The following is a 24,584-nucleotide window of genomic DNA, read 5'->3' as shown; positions in this document are numbered from 1 at the left end:
AGACTCAATAATGGACTTCAGATCACAAATTTCTTGATAGCATTGAAATCTCTCGTTTTCCTTTGGTTGTCATTTGATTTTTACATTTTTGCCAAGCTTTCTGTTATAGTCTTTCTGTATTGTTTTTCTTTCAGGTGTGTATCATCCAAATCTATTTTTTTAAAGGTTTAACATGATCACTTTCCTTTGTTTACAGTGAAATTCTGGAAAGTATTGGAAGTATAAGACTTGACAAATAATTTTTATTTTCACACTAGCGGTTTTTAAAATAATTGTATTTGAACAAGACACTGTTCATTCTACCCAACATAACAGGAATAAAGAACTATTTTGGAAGGTCACTGTCCACCAAATGATCAGGTGTAGCAGATCACATTTTCTCAGTAATCTCCTCCCCAGGGCACAGCAATAATCTCCACTGTGGGTATCCCCACTGAGCACTTTTACCAAGGAATATTACGTTGGCTAAATTATTTTCTACTCATGTTATGTGGCTGAAGGACTACTATACAATAAATTGAGTTGTTATTTATCACAAAGTTAATTAATTATTGTGGATAAAAATATTTTATATTTCCAAGGATGAAAGATTTTGAAAAACATTCAATACTACTCTGTGTTTTTTCCTATCTTTTAAGTAAAAGCTTAATTAGTGACTTTGAGAAGGAAATGCGAAGTAATCAAGCACATTATGCTTTCTGAAGGTCTAGCTTTTTTGTGGTAAAAATGCTTCCACCATAAGGTTTATTATGTTTCTCGCATTATTCAGTTCCCGGAACAATGTATTTACTGAAAATGTAACATGCTGCTGTGATTTGCCAGTATAAATGATGCCACTCTAAAGTTTTAAAAACATGTTTCCATGCATGAAATAGAAACCTCAAACCCAAGAAAACATAAGCCCTCACATTAAAATATTTTGTATCTTCTCTTCTAATTTTATAAAAAACATTTTTTAATGTTTTAAAATGTTTAATGTTCAATTTTAACTGAACGTTTTTTGATTGAGCAAAAGTGTATCTGGAATGTTAGCTACAGAGGGCTTCTCCTTGCCTTCTCTCCGATTAATGTCTCTGTCTGACTCTCCTCTGTTTTCTTGAGTTATGGGTTGACCAGGTAAAAATGGAGAGATGTGAAGAATAAAAAATAATTCCCCCTATTTTTTTCTAATACCCTAGTTCTAACATCATTACACTAATCCCAAGAATATTTTTAGTAAGTTGGAAAGATTCAAAATTGTGAATTGCTTTTGTAGCAAGTAAAAGTTACATATTCCAGGGTGGAATTTAAGATAAATTCCTTGAGTTTTGATATATAACTAAATCAGATCTTGTCATGAGTTGTGTTCCTCACTTGTTCATATGTGTCTCCTGAGTGTCCATTATGTGCCAGTCCTGGTATTATAATCGAGATTGGGTGGTGAACAGATCATGATTCCTGCCTTGTGGAGCTAGGAGGAGGGGATAGACAATGAACAATAAATATAACAATTGGAAAAACGATATGGTATCTTAGAAGATTAAAAGCACTCTGGAAAAAAATAGACTAAGGAAGACACAATGGGGAGGGGTAAAATACAATCTTTTTTTAAATTTTTTTTTAAATTTTATTTTATTATGTTATGTTAATCACCATACATTATATCATTAGTTTTTGATGCAGTGTTCCATGGTTCCTTGTTTGCGTATAACACCCAGTGCTCCACACAGAACGTGCCCTCTTTAATACCCATCACCAGGCTAACCCACCCATCCACCCCCTCCTCTCTAGAACCCTCAGTTTGTTTCTCAGAGTCCATAGTCTTTCATGGTTCGTCTCCCCCTCTGATTCCCCCCCTTCATTTTTCCCTTCCTAGTATCTTCTTTTTTTTTTTTTAACATATAATGTATTATTTGTTTCAGAGGTACAGGTCTGTGATTCAACACTCTTACACAATTCACAGCGCTCACCATAGCACATACCCTCCCCAGTGTCTATCACCCAGCCACCCCATCCCTCTCACCACCCCCAACCCCAGCAACCCTCAGTTTGTTTCCTGAGATTAAGAATTCCTCATATCAGCGAGATCAGATGATACATGTCTTTCTCTGATTGACTTATTTAGCTCAACATAATACCCTCTAGTTCCATCCATGTCGTTGCAAATGGCAAGATTTTGGGTTTTTTTGATGGCTGGGATATAATACAATCTTAAATAGAACAGAGCAGGCCTCATTCAGGAGGTGATCTTTGATCAAAAAGTTGAATTAAGTGAGGGAGTCCACGTTCTAGGCAGAGCCTTAAGATGGGAGTGTGTCCTGTTGTGTTCACAGAGCACATGGAGTGTGTTTCTCTGTTCATAAAAGTATGTGACTGGAGGCAGAGTGGCAAGAGGGAGTAGAGAAGAAAATGAAGCGAGAGAAATAAAAAGAGGAGCCAAAGCATGCATTGCCTTGCAGGCCCTGATTAGGAATTTGCTTTTTACTCTGGATAAAATGAGGAACCACTGGCTTTTTCCTTCTCTGGAGAAAATGGAGAGCCGTTGGAAGATTTTGAACAGAAGAATGATATAATTTGACATCTACTTTAAAAGGCTCAATCTGGCTCCTGGGTTTAGAATAGACTCCTGAGGGCCAAAGGTAGCTCCTGTAAGAGCAGTTAGGATGTTATCACAGCAAAGCAGGTGAGAGCTGAGGGTGGCTCCCACCAGGGAAAGAGCAATGGAGACTGTGAGTAGTCAGGTACTGTATATACTTTGAAGATGGGACTGGAACTTTTCCTAGTATGTTGCATGTAGGTTTGACAGAGGTGAGGAGTCAAGGATGACTCCAGGGTTTTGACCTGAGCTCCTGGAAGTCCAGAGATGCCATCAGTTGAGAGGATAGAGGCTATGAATGGAGGTTTGGGGGGATGATCAGAAGTATAGCATTGAACATGTTCAACTTGAGATAGCTATAAGACATCCAATCTGAGATGTCCAGTAGGCAGTGGGACAAATGCATCTGAAATTCAGGAAGGAGGTTTGGAATGGAAATTTATAATTTTGGGAGGCATTAGCATATAAATAGTACTTAATACCATGAGGCCAAATGATATAACCAAAGAAGTAAGTGTAGATACAGTCTAGAAAAAGACACAAGTCTGATCCTCGAGACACTCCGACATGAAGATATTGGAGAAGAGGAAGAACTGACAAAAGAGGAACACTACACCAAAACAAAACAAATGATGTAATATATGGTGATTAACATAACAATAAAAAATTAAAAAAAAAAGAGGAACAGGAGAAATGATCATTCTCACATTCATTTGAAATTTGCTCCCTTAAATTGAAGATGATAGGGAAAAAGTTAAGAGAGGAAAGGTCATTAGAGAATTGAAACATGGGGCAGATTGCATGTAAAAGGGACACTCTTCTCTAAAGGGGCTGAGGAAGGACATGACTGTGGATAGGAAATTATCTTTCTAAGAATGTGTTAGATTCAAAACTTGACTCCTTTTTATATGTCAGATGGTACATATACAGACTGACTTAGAAAGCACCACTGAGCAATTACCTAATGCAAATTGCAGTATTTTGTTTATGGAGTCATATGTATTCAATATATTTATATGTAGAACTTCTAGCAGATTCTCAACAAATAACGTGTCGAACTCTTAATGTATCACTTTTGTTCTTTGTTGAGAATGTTCATATTATGTTATAACTGTTTTCTTTGCATACAGAGGACACATAAAAACTTTATTCAATCCTTTTTCTTACATACATACCTATTAAATCAGATGCCAGTTTGTTAAGACATGTCACTTATACTTTATAATTCTCAGAACTTTGGCAGGTAGACACAGTGGGTGTGAACTGTCTATTTCTCTTAACTCTGGCTGGTTGGGAATTGTAGTCAATAAGACAAGCATTAAAAATATGAATACCTTCAAATATGAGCTAGATTTTATTACTTGGATCTAAGTAATCTCCATGGAAAGCTAGAGTTCAGTCTACATTAATTTGGAAATGCCCTACATTCTTGGAGATCATTGCATTGAAAGTCTTCAATGTTTCCTCTCTCCAAGGAGTAGAGCATAACTAACAGATCTGACTCTTCCTTCAGAAGGAGAGAGCGCCTGTGCTTACCAGGATAGGAGGAGATGGCATTGATGTGGGTGGTCCTGATGACGCCCACCCGGGTCCCGCGGTTGTTTTTCATACACATGCAGATACATATGGCAATTCCAGCTATGACCCCCATGATGAATACAATTCCAAACACTATGCCAGCAATTGCTGTACCCCTAAAAAAGGAAAACAAAAGTACATTTATTGAAAAAGCTCATGAGCCTTTCAAATACACATCCGTGACTATATGACAAATGCCCTTTGGCGAACCCCCTAAGGATAATGTTAAAAAAAAAAAAAGATAATTCCCTGAATCAGTCAAGTAAATCGTTTTCTGTATTTCAATAGATAAGAAAAAGTTATAAGCTCTCAGGGAATCCTCTTCCAGTACAGTAAACCTATCATTCAGATTCTGATCTTAGAAATCCATGTATTTATACAAAACACAATTATTCAGATACGCTTTCTAAAATAATAATTAAAAAAACCATACTGCTGTTAACTTGAACAGCAAAGAATTTATTGTCTGTGAGTACACATTAACTGAAAACAACTTGATAAATGTCAAAATAGTAAATAAAATTTAACATTTATCTTTCTTAAAACTCTTCACAAAGTAGAACTGGAATTTTTTTTTTCTTAACAGAACAGAGAAAAACCAAATTTTTTTAAAAAATTATTCAGAAAACAGTTATGACAAATGGTATTCTCATTAAATTCAGGAGCAATGCAAGCAAAACCTCTATTCTGTTAATGTTATGTTTTTCTCCAGAACGTTTTATCTCTCACAACAAAATCATAGAAAGAAAAAATACTGCATGCAAGAGTCGACATTATCATTATATGTAGATAATATGATTTGTAGGAGTCTACATTTGTTCACATTTTGGAAAGTAATGGAGAAATCTTTGTGAAAAGATGTAGATTTTCAACCAGCAGTATCATTTCTAGCAGTGCTTTCTGAGGAAAGACAGCACATGTGGGCACAAATAATGTAATAAGAATGTTTGCCAATATATTGTTGCTGAAAGCAAGATATCAGAAACACCCTAATATCCAAATGACAAAAAAAGAAAAAAGGTAATGATACATCAGAGAATGAATCTTATACAGTGATTGAAAAGGGTGAAGAGGTCCATGTCCTTAAAAGGATCCTCCCTTAAAAGGATCCTCCAATTTCACGTATGAGCCAGCGTGACACTTTGCTGGAGCCTAGGGTTTTACCTATAAGGGTATGAATTTCCATAAGATCTGGTGCTTTTAGCTCAGAGACTGAGTCTCATTCTGCTGTGACAGTGGGGCCATTCAGAAGAAGTCTTCAGTAACAACATTTTTGTGGTTTAAAAGCATGATTTCTAGGGATGCCTGGGTGGCTCAGTCGTTAAGCGTCTGCCTTTGGCTCAGGTCATGATCGCAGGGTCCTGGGATCGAGCCCTGCATCCGGCTCCCTGCTCGGCAGGAAGCCTGCTTTTCCTTCTCCCACTCCCCCCACTTGTGTTCCCTCTCTCACTGTATCTCTCTCTGCCAAATAAATAAATAAAATCTTTAAAAAAAAAATAAAAGCATGATTTCTAAAGCCAGACTGCCTAGGTTCCAACTGTTCTTTGGGCAAGTTGCTGAACACCTCTCACCCCCCCTAATTTTCTTATTAATTAAATGAAGGTCAGCTTGATGCTTACCTGACTCTCCTCTCAAATTTCATATCATGAAATATCTGTACCCCTGGACTCATTTGTCAGATAAATAATTTCTTATTTTTGTGCCATATACATATCTATCCCACACTTTTCTAAGACAGGTCTGTAATTCTCATTCCAAACCCTTGGGGCCAGATCTATCTCATAAATCAGAAACATGTAACATATGACCTCACTGATATGAGGAATTATTAATCTCAGGAAACAAACTGAGGGTTGCTGGAGTGGTGGGGGGTGGGAGGGATGGGTGGCTGGGTGATAGACACTGGGGAGGGTATGTGCTATGGTGAGCGCTGTGAATTGTGTAAGACTGTTGAATCACAGACCTGTATCTCTGAAACAAATAATACATTATATGTTAAAAAAAAAAAAGAAGAAGATAACAAGAAGGGAAGAATGAAGGAGGGGAAATCGGAGGGGGAGACAAACCATGAAAGACTATGGACTCTGAGAAACAAACTGAGGGTTCTAGAGGGGAGGGGGTGGGGGGATGGGTTAGCCTGGTGATGGGTATTAAAGAGGGCACGTTCTGCATGGAGCACTGGGTGTTATGCACAAACAATGAATCATGGAACACTACATCAAAAACTAATGATGTAATGTATGGTGATTAACATAACATAATTAAAAAAAAGAGAGATGTATCAAAGGAGATAATTTGAAATAAGTAAACAAAAAGTAATCTGGAACCCTTTTTATTGTAATTTTGAAGTCCAAATAAGATTGATTTGGAGGGCTTAATTTATGTTCCAGAAATAATCAATGGCCCAATTATTCAGGCATAGAGTTTCCAAAGTAAGTGTTATGGAAGCTGTTAAGATTTCAAATTGGGACATATTTATATTCATTAATTCATTTTTTAAATAGAGGAAAGTAGAAAATTAGTCACATTTTGTTTTCCTGTTGGCAGCTCCAGCAAAAGTGCCTGCTTGTGAGGTCAGTAATTAGGTTGCAACTAATGTGTTAAATGAGGTTTCTGATTAAATCATGATTTTGGTGTCCTTGATCTTTTGATACCCATTAGCAACTGTAAATTAGTTATTAAAGACATGGCAAGTATAACATTTATGGAATTATTTACTCCATTATTAATTAAAAGAAACAATAAACAGTAACCTTCTGGCATATAAATAATTCGGTTTTGTCAACTGTTGGAAAGAGAGAATCTATTAACTTGAGAAATTTGGCATCATAAACATCTTGAAAAAATGTAGGGAATGTATTTTTCTTTGAAAGAATGGACTGCAGAGCATATATATTTTCCTTTTTAAATTTTTTTTTTTGAAATATGTACAGGTTCACAGACAGTTATAAAAGAAGTACAGAGAGGGCCTGTGTACCCTCCACCCAGCACTCCTCAGTGGTTACATCTTAGGTGACTAGAGTACAACATTAAAATCAGGAAATTGACATTAGTGTAAAGTGTGTGTATTGTTCTGTGTCATTTGAACACATGCAGAGATCATGGAATCACTATGGCAAGCAAGGTACAAAACTACTCCATCATCAGAAAGATTTCCCTTGTGCTACTCCTTTATGGTCACACCCACCACCCTCCTCCCCACCATTAATAACTGCTCAAATCACTACTCTGTTCTCCACTTTTGTAATTTTGTCATTTTAAGAGTGTCATTCAATTGGAATCATGTAGTATGTGACCTTTTGAGGTGGACTTTTTTTTTACTCAGCACAATGCCCTTGGAATCTATCCTAGCTTTTGTGCATACTAATACATTCTTTTTTTATTATTAAATAATATTTCATGATATGGAGATAGCATATTTTGTTAACCCATGACCTATTTGCAGGACATTTTGGTTATTTCCAGTTTTGGCTTTTGCAGATTAAGCTGCCATGCACAATCATATTCAGGTTTTGTGTGAACATATGTATTCATTTCTCTGGGATAAATGCCCAAAAGTGGGATTGCTGGGTTATTTGATAAGAATATGTTCAGTTTTTAAAAATACTGCCAAAGTATTTTCCAGAATGGTTGTACTATTTTATATTCCCACCAGTAGAGTATGAGACATCCAGTTTCTCTCCATCCTTGCCAGCATTTGGTGTTGTCATTATTTTTAATTTTAGCTATTTCAACGGGTGTGTAGTGATATCTCATTGTGATCTTAACATACATTTCCCTCATGGCCAGGGAGGGTGAACATCTTTTCATGGACTTAGTTGCCATTTTTGTATCTTCTTCAGTGAAATGTCCCTTCATGCCTTTTATTCATGTTCTAATTGGATTGTTTGTGTTTTTACTATTGAATTTTTGAGAGTTCTTTATAAACTCGAGATAGAAGTCCTTTATGAGATACATTGTTTGCAAACATTTTCTCAGTCTGTAGTTTGTCTTTTCATCCTCTTAATGGAATCTTTTGCAGAGAAAAATGTTTTTAAATTTTAATAAAGTCCAATTTTTCGATTTTTTCTACTATGGACTGTGCTTTTGGTGTCATGCCTACAAATTCTTCACCAAGCCTTAAGTTCTGAAGACTTCTCCTATGTTTCCTTCTAAAAGATTTATTAGTTTTATGTTTGATATTTAAACCTATGATCCACTTTGGTTTAATTTTGGGATAAGGTGCCAGTTTGAGTTTGAGGTTGAGTTTTTTGCCTATGGATATCCAACTGCTCCAGTACTATTTATTGAAAACACTATCCTTCCTCGACTGCATTGCTTTTGCACCTTCATAAAAAATTAGTTGGTTATGCTTATTTGGGAGTATTTTGGGGTTTTGTATATTCTCCTGTTGTTGAAGAAGGTATCTGAGAAATGTTGATTAGATTCAGTTGGTTGTTCAGTTCTTCTGTATCCTTGTTGATTTTCTGTCCAGTTGTTCCCTAATTGATGTGGGAGGGATGTTGGAGTCTCCAACTATAATGGAAGATTTGTCTATTTCTCCTTTCATTCCCATCAGTTTTGCTCCACATGTCTTGTAGTTCTTCTGTTCTGTGTGCGCTCCCCACTCGACCTTTGCTGGTAGATGTAGTGTGGGGCTGTATTTTTTTTTCCCTTCAGTGTTTGGCCGTAGTCAAATTGTTATTGTCTAAAAGTTTTCTGTCTTGCTAGGCTGCCTCTTCCTGGGTGCTGCCGCTAGAGAGATTAGGCTGTTGTTGGGGCTTTTATTGTAAGTGCCCATTGGTGTTTCTAGGGTGCCAGTTACCTCCAAGTCTGGGATTATTGAGGCAAAAAGAAAACCCAGGGAACTCACTCTTGTGTCCTTCGGGCCATGAGATCCTAGCTGATCAATCCTCTTCACCTTTTAGACTTTTCTGGTTTGTTTTATATATAACGTCTAGGGTTCTAAAGTTGCACTTAGAGGGAAGAATAGGAAAAAGTATGTCTACTCTGATAATGTATTTTTGAAAAATAAAATACTGTGGAAAAGGTATTGTTTAAAGTTGTGAAGTGATTTTTTTTTAAAGATTTATTTATTTTAGAGAGAGAGAGAGAATGTGGTAGGGGAGCAGAGGGAGAGGGAGAATCTCAAGCCGACTCCCTGCTGAGTGCAGAGCCCAATACAGGGCTTGACCTCAGGACCCTGAGATCATGACCTAAGCCAAAATCAAGAGTCAGATACTTAACTGACTGAGCCACCTAGACACTCTGTGAAGTGATTTTTTTAAAGTAAAATATAGAAACACCTTTTTAGGAGAGATGAAAACTGTGATAAATATCTTTATAAGGACACAGCTGTTAATATTACTTAGGTTTCAGGGCAAAAGTAATATGTCATTCACATACACAGATATATGATTCCAAATCTATTCCTATTCATATTGAAGGTGCTCAAGAAATCTTTAATAAATCAATGAATTAAGCTCTCTCACTCACATTTATTAAACTATTAAGGAAGTATCACCCACAAAATTCTTTCTCTGTAATGAAAGTATTTATTTGTTTCATTGAAATATAGTTGACATACAATGTGACATTAGGTTCAGGTGGAAAACATAGTGATTAGACCGCTCTACAGTTATGCTATGCTCACAGGTGTGGACACCACCTGTCACCATACAGTACCACTGACTGTATTCCCTCTGCTGTACCTTTTGTCCCCGTGACATATTCATTTCATAACCAGAAGCCTGTACCTCCCACTCCCCTACACCCATTTTGCCCATCCCTCATCTCCCTCCTCTCTGGCAACCACCAATTTGTTTTTTATATTTATGGGTCTGTTTCTGCTTTTCTTGCCTGTTCATTTGTTTCGTTTTTTATATTCCACATATGAGTGAAATCATATGGTATTTATCTTTCTCTGCCGGACTTATTTCACTTAGCGTTATACACTCTAGGCCCATCCACGTTGTTGCAAATGACAAGATCTTATCCTTTCTTGTGGCTGAGTAATATTCCATCGTATGTATATACATATATAAACACATAATATACATAAATATGTAATATACAATTCATATATAATATATATAAATACAAAAATATATATTTTAAGGAATCTTCATACTCTTTTCCACAATGACTGCATTAAGAGTGCACAAGGGTTCCTTTGGCTCTACATTCTCACAAACACTTATTTCTTCTCTCTTTTTTAAAAGATTTTATTTATTATTTGAGAGAGACAGCATGAGCTTTATTTCAAAAAATATTTAATCTCAAGGTTGGAGAGAATCATAAATTATGCAATATCAAACACCTTTTAGTATCTCTTCTAGCTTAGATCTGATGTTGGAAATTCAAGAAAGACAAAAGCTGAGGAAGACACAGACATGCATGTAATTATAATGCATGGCATTAAGTGCAAATGGGGAAGCACAGACCAGGTTCTATGAGAGCAGAGGACAGTGTCTAATCCAAATGTGATAATGTGTGTGCTGGCTTCTATGAGTAGAGATTGGGTGTATGTGAGAGTATGAATGAAAGAGGGTGTGGGTATATAAGTGTGTTTGGGGGGTGGATTCCTGAGGGAGGTAAACCCCTTCTGAATTTTAAAAGAAGATCAGAAATTGGGGCAGCTGGGTGGCACAGTCGGTTGGGCATCCGACTCTTGGTTTAGGCTCAGGTTGTGATCTCAGTGTTGTGAGATCAAGTCCTATGTCAGTCTCTGCGCTCAGTTCAGAGTCTGCTTGGGACTATCTCTCTCTCTCCCTTTGCCCCTCCTTTCCATCAAATAAAGAAATCTTTAAGAAAAAATAAAGGAAGAGTAGGACTTAAAGGGAATTGAGGGTATTATAGCAGGGCACATTTAAGATCAAAAGAACAACATATAAAGGCTATAGGAATGTAATATATCGTGATATGTTTAAGGGAAAGTCAAGAGATGCTGGAATAGAAAAGAGGTGAAGCTGGAGACTGAGCTGGGGTTTAAGGGGCAGATCAGGAGGATCTTCAATGACACTCTCAAGAACTTGGCCTTTTTATTGGAATTAATGGAAAACAAGTGAAAAGCTGTAAGTATGAGTCAGTCTAAGAGTAACGTGGAGTGGAGTTGCTGGGTACCATGCTGTGACCAGGCAGTCCTATTACAAGATCATTGTAATTATCTGGCCAAAAGATGGTGAGAGGCTGAACCTGACCATGGTAGTGGGGTGGGGAAGAAGGTAGAGAGGAGGGAGTTCAAGAACAACATAGAAAGTAGAGTTAGCAGTACCTTAAAGTCATCAAGTTCAAACTCCAAAAGGATTATCATAATTCTGTGCCACCCACCAGTCACCCAAAGCTTTGGGACACTCCCAGGAATTAAAAGTCACTGAATCTGAAAGCAGCTTATTCTACTGTGGAACAGTGCCCTCTAAGTGTGTGATACTTCAGCGGGATTTAGTTCACCAGAACTCTTACCTCTCCCAAAGAAGAGACCTGTCATAGGGAAGAAAGGAAGGGTCTGGCCCAGAAGGTGCCATATAGAGGACAGGGGATAAACTTTCCTTACCCTTGTTGACCACTGGTCTGACTTTAACCAGGTGTGTTTTCCAAAGATGAATTATATTTATAGAGGCATATCTACTCTTTAATATTGTATTACATAAATTTTTAGCATAAGGAGCATGCATGGATAGGAGGTTTGCTTTATTTGTATAATCAATGAACTCTTAATTGTCCTTCTCTGAAACAACTGTCCTTAAACCTCTGTAAAATGTATAGTAAAAATAATAATCTTTAAGTTATTTTTAGATTGCTTCATGAAGTCTGATCTTCTGATTCAGGTCTTTGTGCAGTTAGAATCTAATTGGATCAGATGATGCCAGAGGTCCCCTCCAGCTCCCTACTACCACAGCCAATTAGCAGAAATTCCGCTTTAATAATACAGCTGCGGCAGGTCAAGCAAAGGAAAGCAAACCAGAGGTGGAAATCTCAGCCTAATGAACATTAAGAAAAGATTAGAAGAGAGTTAAATTTCAGTGTGATAATTAATTATAGTCCAACAAGAACAGAATTTTATGAATATTGGCTAATTGTAATCTAAACTATAATTCTTTGCACAAATCTTTCCTCCAACATCGCCTCCAATTCTGAGGTGGGAAGAGAATACCTCTTTTCAGTATTTTGTCTCTCACTTATTGCCAGTATAAGCAACAATCTCAAGTCTGTGGAGATGTAATTAATCTTCAAGGTAGTATTACATATGTTACATAAGTAATTATAACTGCATATACTCATATTATCTAGTCAGCTCTTAATTATTTCTACTTTGGATATAGTTTTGTCTCAAGCATCTTGACAAAAATACCTATAACCATGATGCAATAGTTAGTATGGAGGACATCTTACATGATATTTTTTTATAAAGAGAATAAAAGATTCAAAAATCAGGTAGATTCTGTGCATTTTTTCAGAGTAGCTATTATAATATGCCTCAATGTTTCACTGCATTCTTTGAAATTCCAATAGGTCAGGGGGCTACTCACTCTTACAGCCATGCAACTTACAGGAAAGGAATTATGCCTGGTTGGAACTACCAGAGTGTCCTCATACCATGGTTTTGTCTTTTCTCCATGTCTCAGGTAAACTTCATCCTGTCCCAACTATTAGGGCAGACTAAAGGGTGGAGGAGTGGCCTGAGAAATAACAATTCTTCTACTGGGAAGAAGAAAATTAGCCAATATAAAGTGTGTAGCCTGCCAGAACAAGGCAAACCGTATTTATTCAAGTAGCTTATATTGCCTGTGTGGACAGGCAGAATAGCAAATTACAGTGTAAGTGATTACTATAGATTGAAGATTCTTCTGACAAATTATGCTGATTGGGCAGAAGGAAGCAGATTTAACAAGGAGCAACACAGTCACAGGGAATTAAGGGAGTAATAATCTTTAGTTCTGCGGATCCACCTAAGGCAGGTAACTGTGGGCAGCAGGTTTGCTGTAGAAACAGTAAGAGCCATGTGTTCCTCTACATTTCCTAGCTTCTCCTGCATCTTGGAGGGGAGGGGGCCATGTGAACAATTCTTCCCAACAGAATATTAAAGGAAGAGATGTGTCACTTCCTGTCAAGGTTAGTTAAGATTTGGTTTTTCTTCCTCACCTTCTACTACCCCAGCCTGCCTGGGTGTCTGGAAGCAAAGGATTCTGGGATGGTGAGTTCACGATATGGAAGGAGGCTGAGTCACTGCGTCATGGCTTGAGAGAGGCACACAGGTGAGCTGCTGATGGGCTCAAGAAATAAAATGGTGTTGGGCCAAGCCACTGAGATTTCAGGTTTTATCAGTTTCTGCATAGCCTATCCTGATTAATGCATTGGTGTGATTTGGAGCACAGGATATGAATTCAAAATACCAGCATTTAAATCCAGTTTTCATTACTAATGAGTTCTGTGACTTGACCTCAACGAGATTGAGTTTTGGGGGCAAGACTTTTGTTATTAGAATGAGACACTGTAAGAAGTTTCAACTCAGGAAACAAAATGTAGTCCATTGGTGGGCCCTAGAAATACCACATTCCAAGACAGATGAAACTTCCAAGGACCCAGGTGTGCTTATCAGGCTCCCAGAATTATACAGCTGAACAGGCCCCACAGGGCACCTGATTTGGTATAGAATATGAAAGCCAATCTCATTTTGTCTTGGAATGAAGGCTATAGTCCTCAACTCTGGATTCATATTAGATTTAAATCAAATCACAAAAATACTGAGGCCTGAGCCCTAACCCAAATCAATTAAATCATAGTCTCTGGGGATGAAATCCAGATAGTGTTATATTTTTAAAGTGACCCTAGTGGTGTTAATATGAGCCAAAGTGGAGAATCAATGACTTAGAGTAACAAAAAGAGCATAAAGCTGCTTACGGGCTTTCTGCCTTAGTTGAAATTGGTTCAGAAAGTAAAGGTCGGAGCCCAGAAGGAAAAAGTCAGCTGGACTCAGTTATGTGGAATGGGAAAACAGGTGATTTTAGCAGCAATTTCTCAACAAAAAAGAGACAGCAGTTTAAGTCAAAACATTTCCATTTATAGAGATTACATGGAAGGAATATTGTTATGAATACTATCCTTAATTTCTTTTCAGTTCTCATTTTATTTCGTCTTCTCAAATCTACCAAATGCACTTCAAGTGTGAGAAGAAATCACAAAATTAATATTTAACATAGAACATTATTTCTGATTGGTAATATACAAAATTAATAACAAAATGTTACAGAAACATAGAAACTAAACAATGCTTGCAACATTTTCTCCTCAAGTATAGTCATTCAAAGATGTTGGACCATGACAGTAGGCAGATCAGTTCTTCCCAAATGGGGAGAAAGTTTAACCCAGCAACCTAAAAACTGCCAGATTGATTCTGACCTATTGTTTATCCAATGCCCTATTCTATTTATGATCTAACCCACATTTAGCAAGGAAGATCAGTTTCCTACCAGACGTGAATGAATCTTAAGAGAAGGTGTCTTTTAATTTCCTTTAGTCATTTATAACTGTCACTCAAATTGCTCCTGTTTTTGGACTGCTAAGATTCAGTGGGATGACAAACTTGAAAATATCTGCTGGTAATGACAGGTATTGATTGGACAGTAACATATTAATTACTTGCTTTTGATACTGTGGAAAGGTTACTAAAGAATACTCACTTTAGGTACACTAAGTTGCATTGCATCAAAGCTTTCTATTTTTCCTCTTTACTTGAAATCAAAGTCAAGAGTCTTAATGATTTTTGAGTGGTCCTTAAAATATTCACATATCTGCTCATATTTAATTTAAAAATGATGCCTTTCCCATCAATGTACCTTCATGAGGAAATCCAAATCATAAAAATTTTTAGGGAAAAACACCAATAACTGATTTCATGTAAACAGTTTGAGATTATGTCAGTCAATTCACCATTTCATGATTTCTTTATTATTATTATTATTTATTTATTTGCCAGAGAGAGGGAGAGAGAGAGCACAAGCAGGGGGAGCAGCAGGCAGAGGGAGAAGCAGGCCTCCTGCTGAGCAGGGAGCCCGATGTGGGACTCGAACCCAGAACCCTGGGATCATGACCTGAGCAGACGCTTAACCGACTGAGCCACCCAGGCGTCCCCATTTCATGATTTCTAAGATTGTTTCATCAATCTTCTATCACTGAAGTCATAGGACATAAAATAAACCCTTTAACAAGAATTTGGGTTTTATTCTATAAGACAGACAAGGTCATTTTTTAAAGCAAATCAGCTAGCGGTAGTGCTAGGAGAAGTGTGCCGACAGAGAAAAATAGTCCTAGGGCCTTTCGGCTCCATTCCATAAATCTTGACCTCTTTTTTTCCCTTCTGCTACTAGAGGATAGTTTGCTTCTCGTATCATTCCCTAAGGGAAGTTCTAGCACCACATGAGGCTAATAAATATAATTTGTTTTTTTTTTACTGTTTTAAGTTCAAGTAATTAAAATGCCATGGACTCAGTGAAATGTGGCTCATGTCATATGACCAAGCTGAGAAGGAGTCATACACACTGTTCTTCCCCTTCAAAAATAGTATTATGACAGTGTGAAACTAATAATTGCTTTTTGGGGGGAATCAATCAATTTAAGATTAAGGTGCCTAAATATGTTTCAAAACATAAGAAATACACATTCTTTCTACACTGGAAGACAAGCAAAACATGGATCTTTCAGGAGACTCAGGTGTAAATATTGATTTTATGCTCTCCACTGAATTAGAAGTCTGAATTGAATCTCACACTGACTTCCCTTATTTCACTTGTGTCATATATTTTCATTTGGTTTGAAATTTCAAGCAGCTAAATTTGTCATCAGCTTTCATCTTTTACATTTGATAAGTTCTTGAAAGAGTGAGGGACACATCTCGTCATGTATTCATCACCTATGGATGAAGTACATATTCAGGTGTGTGTCTAGGAGCTGTGGACACAACAGTGACCTGGAAGGTGTCTGACTGGCCTCTCTACCAGGGAAGAAAGACAGCTAAACAACAAGATAGTAAGAAATATTAAGGAAGTGGTAATTAAAATGTTATTTGAAAGGTGAGTTAGCCAAGGAAGAAAAGAAAGTACTCAGGAAGAAGAAATAACCTGTGGGAAAGCAAGAAAGAGAAAGGGCATATTTTAAGAAAGAAACGTTCAGCAGAGCAAGCACTGTATATACAGTTTTGATAGCAGGAAGGCATCTGACTAGTGCAGATGAGTTTGGTGAACTAAACTGAGATGAGATCATGAAGGACTTTGAAAGCCAAGGTAAAGGGGAGACTGGAACGCAGAAGGGTCAGTGGCAGGAACAGTGTTTCAGGAAGATGTCAGAGAATAATAAATAATCACAAGAGGCCAAAATGGAGACAGGGACACCACCTGGGAGGTTGCAAAAGAAATGAAGTAAGTCACTGGCAAGTATAGTGATGGCATGATGTCCCAAAAAGATATGTCCCTGTCCCAGTTCCCAGAACCTATGAGCGTTACCTTATTTGGAAAGAGTCTTTACAGATGTAATTAAATTAAGGATCTCGAGATCAAGAGATCACCTTGGATTATCTGGATGGATTCTAAATCCAGTGACAAGTATCCTTACAGGAGACACAGAGGGGAGATTTGACAGGCAGAAGAAGAGAAGGCAATGTGATCATGGAGACAGAGGTGTGAGCATGAACCCAAGGAATGTCAACAACCACAAGAAACTGGAAGAGGTTTTACAGCCTCTAGAGGAAGCATGACCCTGCTGGCACCTTGATTTTGGACTTCTGTCCCCAGAAATATGAAAATAAATTTCTGTTGTTTTAAGCAACAGTTTGGTAATTTGTTATAGCATCCACAAGTAACTAATACAACAAGGCAAGAGAAAGACACACGAGGAGGGAAAGAACACAGTGCATTTGAGACACTGCAAAAGGCCAGGAGAGCAGAATCCAAGGGCATTCATGAGTGAGAAGCCAGAAATGAGCTTGGACAGCCAAGCAAGAAGTTATATTCATGAAAAGCTGCTGGGTCTGAATGTACATGGAATGCCAAAGTATCAGTGAGTGGATCAGACTGGTGGAAGGAGAAGAATCATGGTCTTGAAGAATGGGAAGAGATGCTGGGAAGGAAGGAAAAAGGAATGAATGCAATATTTTCTTGGCAGAGGAGGGGTCTATGGCAGTGCAGGGAGGGAGGGGGAAAGGGCTGGGGATAGGGAATTTGCACCTCAGGCAAATACCGAGCCCTGTCTTAGTCAGCTCAGGCTGCTATAACAAATACCACAGACTGGGTGACTTAAACCACAGACATTTATTTCTCAACAGACCATTCTGGACACTGGGAAGTCAAAGATCAAGGTTCTGGCAGATTTGGTTTTTGGTGAGGGTTCTCCTTCTATCTTGTTCCTGTCTTACTGTATCCCCACATGGCAGGGAAAGAAAGCTCCAGGGTCTCTTCCTCTTCTTAGCAACCGACACTAATTCCATCATGGGTGCTTCACCCTCATGACCTCTTCTAAACTTAATCACCTCCCAAAGGCCCCACCTCCTAATATCCTTACATTGGAGATTAGGATGTGTGGGTTGGGGGCAGGGCACAAACATTCAGTCCACAATAGTTATGGAATTGACTATCTGTGGACCAGATGTGGGCCATGTGGAGTAGAGTCAGCTGGGAGCTGTTCTAGGTCCTAAGAAGACCACATGGGGGCAGCAGGGTTGTAATAGGGGAGGGTGCTAAGTCTGTGTGTGGAATGGATGATGGAAGGCCAGGAGATGGTGCAGAGAGAAAGGGACAGTGGCCACCTGAATGAGATACCAGCAAGTCCACCACACCAGCAGGGGAGAAGCTCTAAGTCCTGGAGACTGCCGTCAGAGGGGCCCAACACAGGCTTAGAAGCCAGCAAAGAATCAGGAAGTGACAGAACTTTCCTGTGCCCTTCTCTTCACTCTGCCCTCCTGAGCTTTTACACCGGTGGGGCATGCGCTGGGAGGAGGGGACCCACTGGGCAGGAAATGAGTGGGAGAAGAAATCAATTGGCTACGTTTCTCCCCCTGAACACAGTGGACCTACCAAATACTGCCTGCAGCTAGAAGATGGGGAGAAGCCCGGCCTGAAGTCTGAAATGTTCACATCTTAGATTAGACATCAACAATTTCCACAGGAGAGTGCTTTGGACTTAGAAGACTTAAGGACTAAGAGTGAACAGGAAAGTCACAGATCTGCCAAATTTTCAGCCATTGCAGGGGAAAAGCTTCCTGTAAAGAGGTAATGGGATAGAGTTGAATTCTGCTTATCTACGGAACATCATGCATGTTCAATGTACCGTTTAGACGTTCAAAGAAAAGGGCAGACATTTCCTCTGAGAAATCCTGGTAATTTCCTCAGAATACAATCAATAAGGTGGCAAAGGACCATTCTGCATAGATGCTGCCCCTGTTCCCTAGTGCTAAATTCAGGCTACACCAATCATGGTGTGGTTATTAAACAGCATTTTTCTTTCATTTTGTCACATCTTAAAATTCCTAGAAAAATTTCTGTACAGAATGCATCGCATACAGGTTCCATTTGTTTTCCCTGGCCCAGAGAAAGGTCTGTAACCAGGTAAATACGAAAGACCCAGGACTGAGAGGTAGAATGAAAATGCTCTTCCACTCCATTCACACAGAGTCTTTTTCCTCTTGGTTCCCCACTTCCTCTTTTGGTCTCGTTTCCTCATCTGTAGAGTGACAGCAATGGGTCTCAATTTCATTTTGTTCTCTTGATGGACGGATTCCCACAGTTAGACCAAATGAAAATCTGACCAGTAATGCCCACTTATCTACCTCTCTGAAGTACTCGAAGAATTAATGATGGACTGCAAAATGTACTGAAGATGAAGAGCACACCATGATAGTTGACGAGTATAACTGAAAAGTATCAATGGATAAGTATATTTTAACAAATGTGGAAAAATCATACAGCAACGGATCTTGGCTTGTTTGCCCTAGTACACCAGTGCATTATGGTAGAAAGGAATATGCATAATATTTAAGGAGAAAAATAAAAGCAATAGCAAAAGCCGGCAACCCAAGACCATAAACACATTAATAGTGAAATAGTCTTCGCATCTTAAAAAATCCAGCTAAATTTTTATTTATTTATTTATTTATTAAAAGATTTTATTTATTTATTTGACAGAGAGGGAGACAGCGAGAGAGGGAACACAAGCAGGGGGAGTGAGAGAGGGAGAAGCAGGCTCCCTGCTTGGCAGGGAGCCCGATGCAGGATTCGATCCCAGGACTCTGGGATCATGACCTGAGTCAAAGGCAGCTGCTTAACTGACTGAGCCACCCAGCTAAATTTTTAAAACAAAGCACTGGTTTATACACCCAGGATATAACGTATGCCTTGAAATTTTAGAATAGTCTATACAGGAAGGCAAGGGACCAAAGACAGAGATGTTCGAAATAAAACCAAGGCAAAGAGATCAAAGATACTTTCCCCTGGATTCAAAATGCAGCATGGGCAGAATTCACTTGCTATATATAAATTTGATAACTGCTTTTTATGTTATTGGTCTTGCAAAAAGAGATGAAATGGAGATATGAATATTGCTTGCTTTGGAGGACAGTCAGGGAGCAGATGAAAACGCATAGCAAGTTTGACAGGAGTAAGTTACATTTAGAGAGCAATGAGAGAGAAGTCTGTTATTTATGAATTTGAGGATTTTAAAAGAAAGTTAAAGTCACTGTTTCCTTCCTGTACGCTAATTATTCCAGGCTGTAAACCCTCCAGCAAATAGCAAGTGGTTAAATTATTTTGGCCCTTAAAATTTCTCTTGGTCTTTGTACCTATAAGGATTAGATACTGCAGTCTTGTCTTTTCTTTGAGAGGGCTCTGATTCCTTGTATGTATAAAAGAGGTGTCCTAAGTCCATTTATAATATATTTAACTCCAAGTTTATTTTCTTTGCCATATTGTTTGTCTTTATGTTGTAATACACCAGTGAGCTGTAGCTAATGTTAAAGCTAAGACATTTAATTTAAATTCTCTAATCTTTAATACCATGTGGAACCGGTCATGCTGTGCTCCTGTAGATTCATATTTTTTATGACAATTTTTCTTTTTATTCTTTATTCACATGTGCTAGTTCTTTCCCCAAATGTTTATACTTTTCCTTATGAATATGGTCTGAGTGTATTCACTGTAGTTAAAAGTATCTATTTTATACTTGATTCTGGAGGTAAGTGGATAAGGAAAATAAAAGTAGGAGTAGGTAGATTCTAATTTCAGTAAGGTAATTTTATTACCATTAAAAAACTTGGAAATACTATAATAATGGAGAGAATATTCAGGGACCTCATTTATTTAGGATTTTGGTGAGATAATTTCGTGTCTGCTCCTGTGTGGTGGGACATACATTCAAATATTTAAGTCCTGCCTTCCAAAACTGCTTATTTTAGTCTTAAAAAAAAAAAGAAAAAAGTCATTTGAGCATTTGATCAGATTGAATCAAAATTATATTTTCAGAGTATTTTGCATTACATTTTATTGATAAAAATCTAAATGTTATTAGACAAGTCCCAAATAAATACAAATTTCATAGTCTAAGAAATTTTAGATTAAAATTTTTCCTTTTAACTTCTCTTTCTAAGACACTAGAACATTCTGATATATATATCTCAAATACATCTAAATTTCTTTTTGCATTCTTGCTTTCTTCAACCTAACCATCTCATCTCATTTCTGTTCACTTTTGTGTCCTCTGTAGTAATGACGGGAATCCCGTTGCCTGGAGACCACTACTGAAAAACATCAGTGCCATGGCCTCTTGGAGATTTAGGACATCTAATAAGCAGCTGACAGAAATCATCAGCTTGCCCCTGAGAATGTACCATTTTTTTTAAAAGTCACAATAAAGCACTTGTCTGGATATTACTTATTTCAGGTAATTTTTACAACTAAAGCATAGGATACAAAGGAGAAAAAAAATATACCTCTGGAAAAATCTAAATTTTACAAATCCATGCAAAAAGAAGTTGGGGCAAAAAGAAACCCTGAAATGTGCACTTTTTTGAAAAAAAATGGAAGAAACTTTCAGTTCCTCCCACATTGCTTATTGATTCTAATTTTTAAAACTATTGTAAAAGTCTCTATTTTTAGCTGTGTTTTTAGCTCTATTACTTGTCTATTAACATTCTCTTTAGCCCAAAGGAATTTTGAAGCAGCAAATTCAATAAAATGACATAAGGTCAACTGTGAAAAAAAATCAATGACAAAGGGGATAAAACACACCTACGAGAACTCCATATCGTAAAATCAGCAAAATGGAATGGCAGCCTGCAGAATGGGAGAAAATATTTGCAAATCATGTATCCGATAAGAGGTTAATATCCAAAATACATAAAGAATTCATACAGCTTAATAGCAAAAAAGCTAATAACCCAATTAAAAATGGGCAAAGGACGTGACTAGACATTTTTCCAAAGAGGATATCCAGATGGCCAGCAGGTACACGAGAAGGTGCTCAACATCATTGATCATCAGGGAAATGCAAATCAAAACCACGGTGAGATATCACTTTATGCCTGTTAGAATCGTCATCATCAACATGACAACAGAGAAATGCTGGCATGGATGTGGAGTGAAGGGAACCCTCATGCACTGCTGGTGGGAATGTAAGTTGGTGCAGCCACTACGGAAAACACTATGGAGGATCCTCAAAACACTAGAAGTAGAACTATCATATGATCCAGCAATTCCACTTCTGAGTATATACACAAAGGAAATAACTGTAATTAATGCTGTATGGTATTTTTGAAAGTTGGTAACAGAGTAGTCCCTAAAAGTTCTCATTACAAGGAAAAAATCTTTTGGTAACTATATGAAGTGATAGGTGTTAAAGAATGATGGTATTATAATAATTTTGGAACATAATAAAATAATACAGATAAATCATAATTAAAAAAACCCCAAAGAACCCCGTATCAACTTGGGGCATTCTTTTTTTTTAAGATTCTATTTTTCATTTTTTTTTTTTTTTTTAGGGAGTGAGAGAGACAGTCGGGGAGAAGCTGAGGAAGAGGGAGAGAATCTCAAGCAGATACCCTGCTGACCGTGGAGCACAATGTGGGACTCCATCTCATGACCTCCGAGATCATGACCTGAGCTGAAATCAAGAGTCAGAAGCCCAACCAACTGAAGCCACTCAGGCACCCTTGGGGCATTCTTAATAAGGTCTTAGAGTCCAGCACATCTTAACAATGTCTGAGCATCAAGAACAGATTAATATATGGTAGAAGGTGTGCCCTGTTTAAAAAGTTAGGATGTATTTGAGTCATATTTTGCATTTTTGAAAGATAAAATATTTTTTAAATGTTTACACTCAAAGGAAAAAACTTCTGTAAACTGGAAATTTAACATGAATTAAAACACAAATCAGGGATGAAATTTAAAAAAATGGCCCTTCTTTGCTAAACATCAATGGTTTTTTCCTTTTTTAAGATTATTTATTTATTTGAGATAGAGAGAAAGAGTGTATGAGTGGGGGAGGGGGGTGGGCAGAGGGAGAGGGAGAAGAAGGCACCCCCCCTTGAGCATTGAGCCTGACATAGGGCTCTATCCCAGGACCCTGAGATCATGATCTGAGCCAAAAGCAGATGCTTAACCGACTGAGCCACCCAAGCGCCCCAACATTTATAGTTTTGATGCTATTAATTACACTTTGTTTTTCATAATGAATGATCTATGCCTCATGGTCACCAAGGTATGGTAAATTATTTAGAATTAATATTTCCTCCAAAAGTCTTTATCCCCAAGCATTTAAAAAGCAATACAAGCATGAGTTGCAATTAAGATGTGCTTCTCCATGAGAATTTGGAAGCTGCTGGGAGGTGGTACATTCCAGAGAGCTTTAGGTTGTGCTTTGATAACAGACAGAACTAAATCTCTGCTACATGTCATGATGTGACCATGCATAGGCTTTTCAACTTCACTAAATTTCATCTTTTTTGCAGGAAAAATGCATGTATTTATTGTACTTAACTCCTAAGGTTGTTATGAGGATGAAAAAGTAGGTATATAACCAGAGTTTATAAGTGCTTAACAAACAGAAGCTGTTACCATCATTCCTATGAAGTTCTATTAAAGCCAAGATGATCATAAAGTTCTGAGACTGAGTTTGAGGGCAATCACAGAGCCACATAGTTAATTGTGAACGGCTGTTTAAGAAAATAACAGGAAGTTATTGTCTACTTAGCACCATACCAAGTACATTCTGAAGAAACTAGGTTAAGATGAACAAAAAACAAACAAAAAGGTTTTTAATGTTTTTTGTAGATGTGAGAGAAGAAATGGAGGCAATACTGCATTAGGAACTAGTTATTCTTGGGAGAAATACAAAATCAAGGTCCTGCACAGTTCTATCCCATCTCTGTTTTGTTTGCTTGTGACCATTCACCATCAATACACCCCCCACTCCCCACTGGCAATCACTCTTCTGCTAAAGATATGAGGCTTCAGATTCCCTTCCTAATCTAGAGAAAGGGCTTATGAGAAATTCAAAGCCCTCATGCTCTACCCTAACTAGACCTGACTCCTGATCCATTGTCTTTACTTCTCACAGTCAATGTCACCTTGCCTCTAACCGACAGTCACCCTATCATCAACACGCCATTAATCTAATTAATCTGCACTATGTTAAGTATTCTCCAGACATGAACAATTTATGAACTGTGACATTCTTCTGACATTTAGGGGGCTTTCCTTCCACTGTTGTGTTAATGATGTTTCACTGCATTTTTGGATTCGCAAACTCTATAAATATTATTCTCAACCGTCATTGCATTGTGTTTTCCAAAGCATCCTGGGTCAACGCTAAATAAGGAGACAGAGAAAATCAGTTTTAAAAAGACCTGAAGGTGAATTGTAGGGGCGGCTGCATTTTCAAATTCGACTTCCCCAAAGATTTTCTGGTCCTAGTTTCAGAGCTAAATCATGATGCAACAGCAGAATGAACTTGGTGCTTTTGGTCTGAAGCACTGCTTCATGCGTTTCCATCATCAGTGTGTTCTGTGCTCTGAATCTTATCTCGGATATCTGACCCAGTGCCCGTGCTGGGAATCCTCCCACTCTAGGGAAAAGAAACAGGAGCAAAAGGTGCATGAATCTTTGTAGGCTCCTTACCCCATCTAGGTGGGTGCTCACTTGCAAAATGCCTCTGGCCCCTCATTTGAACACTTGACCACTGATAACTCTACAGGCAAATGAAGCCCATAAAGGGCAAAGGATCGAGGTTTATAGCTAATCACAGAGAAACTAGAATTATTTCTAATATTATCCTTTTCATAACAGTGCTGGTGAGCTCTGAGCTTGGATTTTTCCACTTGCTGCATGAATATACGAAGACTATAAGAATACGACTGGGGAAAAAAAAAATCAAATAGGTGCTACAAAAAACCCTCAGCCCACAGGTTGCTGTG

The 24,584-nt window shown here is 37.9% G+C and overlaps 1 protein-coding gene across 2 annotated transcripts in view; it reads right to left on the bottom strand.

Annotated features, from left to right (window-relative positions):
* The window catches only part of CYYR1 (cysteine and tyrosine rich 1), a 93,465-nt gene that overhangs the window by 15,211 nt on the left and 53,670 nt on the right, over nt 1-24,584 (bottom strand). Inside the window, exons 3-4 of one of the 2 annotated variants that reach the window (XM_073891534.1) lie at nt 21,400-21,444; nt 4,112-4,269 (exon numbers count right to left, since the gene is read on the bottom strand). In XM_073891534.1, coding sequence (XP_073747635.1) covers nt 4,112-4,269; nt 21,400-21,444 — 203 coding nt within the window. The remainder of the gene's footprint in view (nt 1-4,111; nt 4,270-21,399; nt 21,445-24,584) is intronic. The other variant, XM_025867968.2, reaches the window with a different exon arrangement.

The sequence above is a fragment of the Callorhinus ursinus genome, unplaced genomic scaffold (assembly GCF_003265705.2).
Source record: "Callorhinus ursinus isolate GAN/ISIS: 27379988/994484 unplaced genomic scaffold, GSC_fseal_2.0 scaffold1, whole genome shotgun sequence".
In the NCBI taxonomy this organism is placed as follows: domain Eukaryota; kingdom Metazoa; phylum Chordata; class Mammalia; order Carnivora; family Otariidae; genus Callorhinus; species Callorhinus ursinus.
This window is presented reverse-complemented; position numbering and strand designations above follow the sequence as displayed.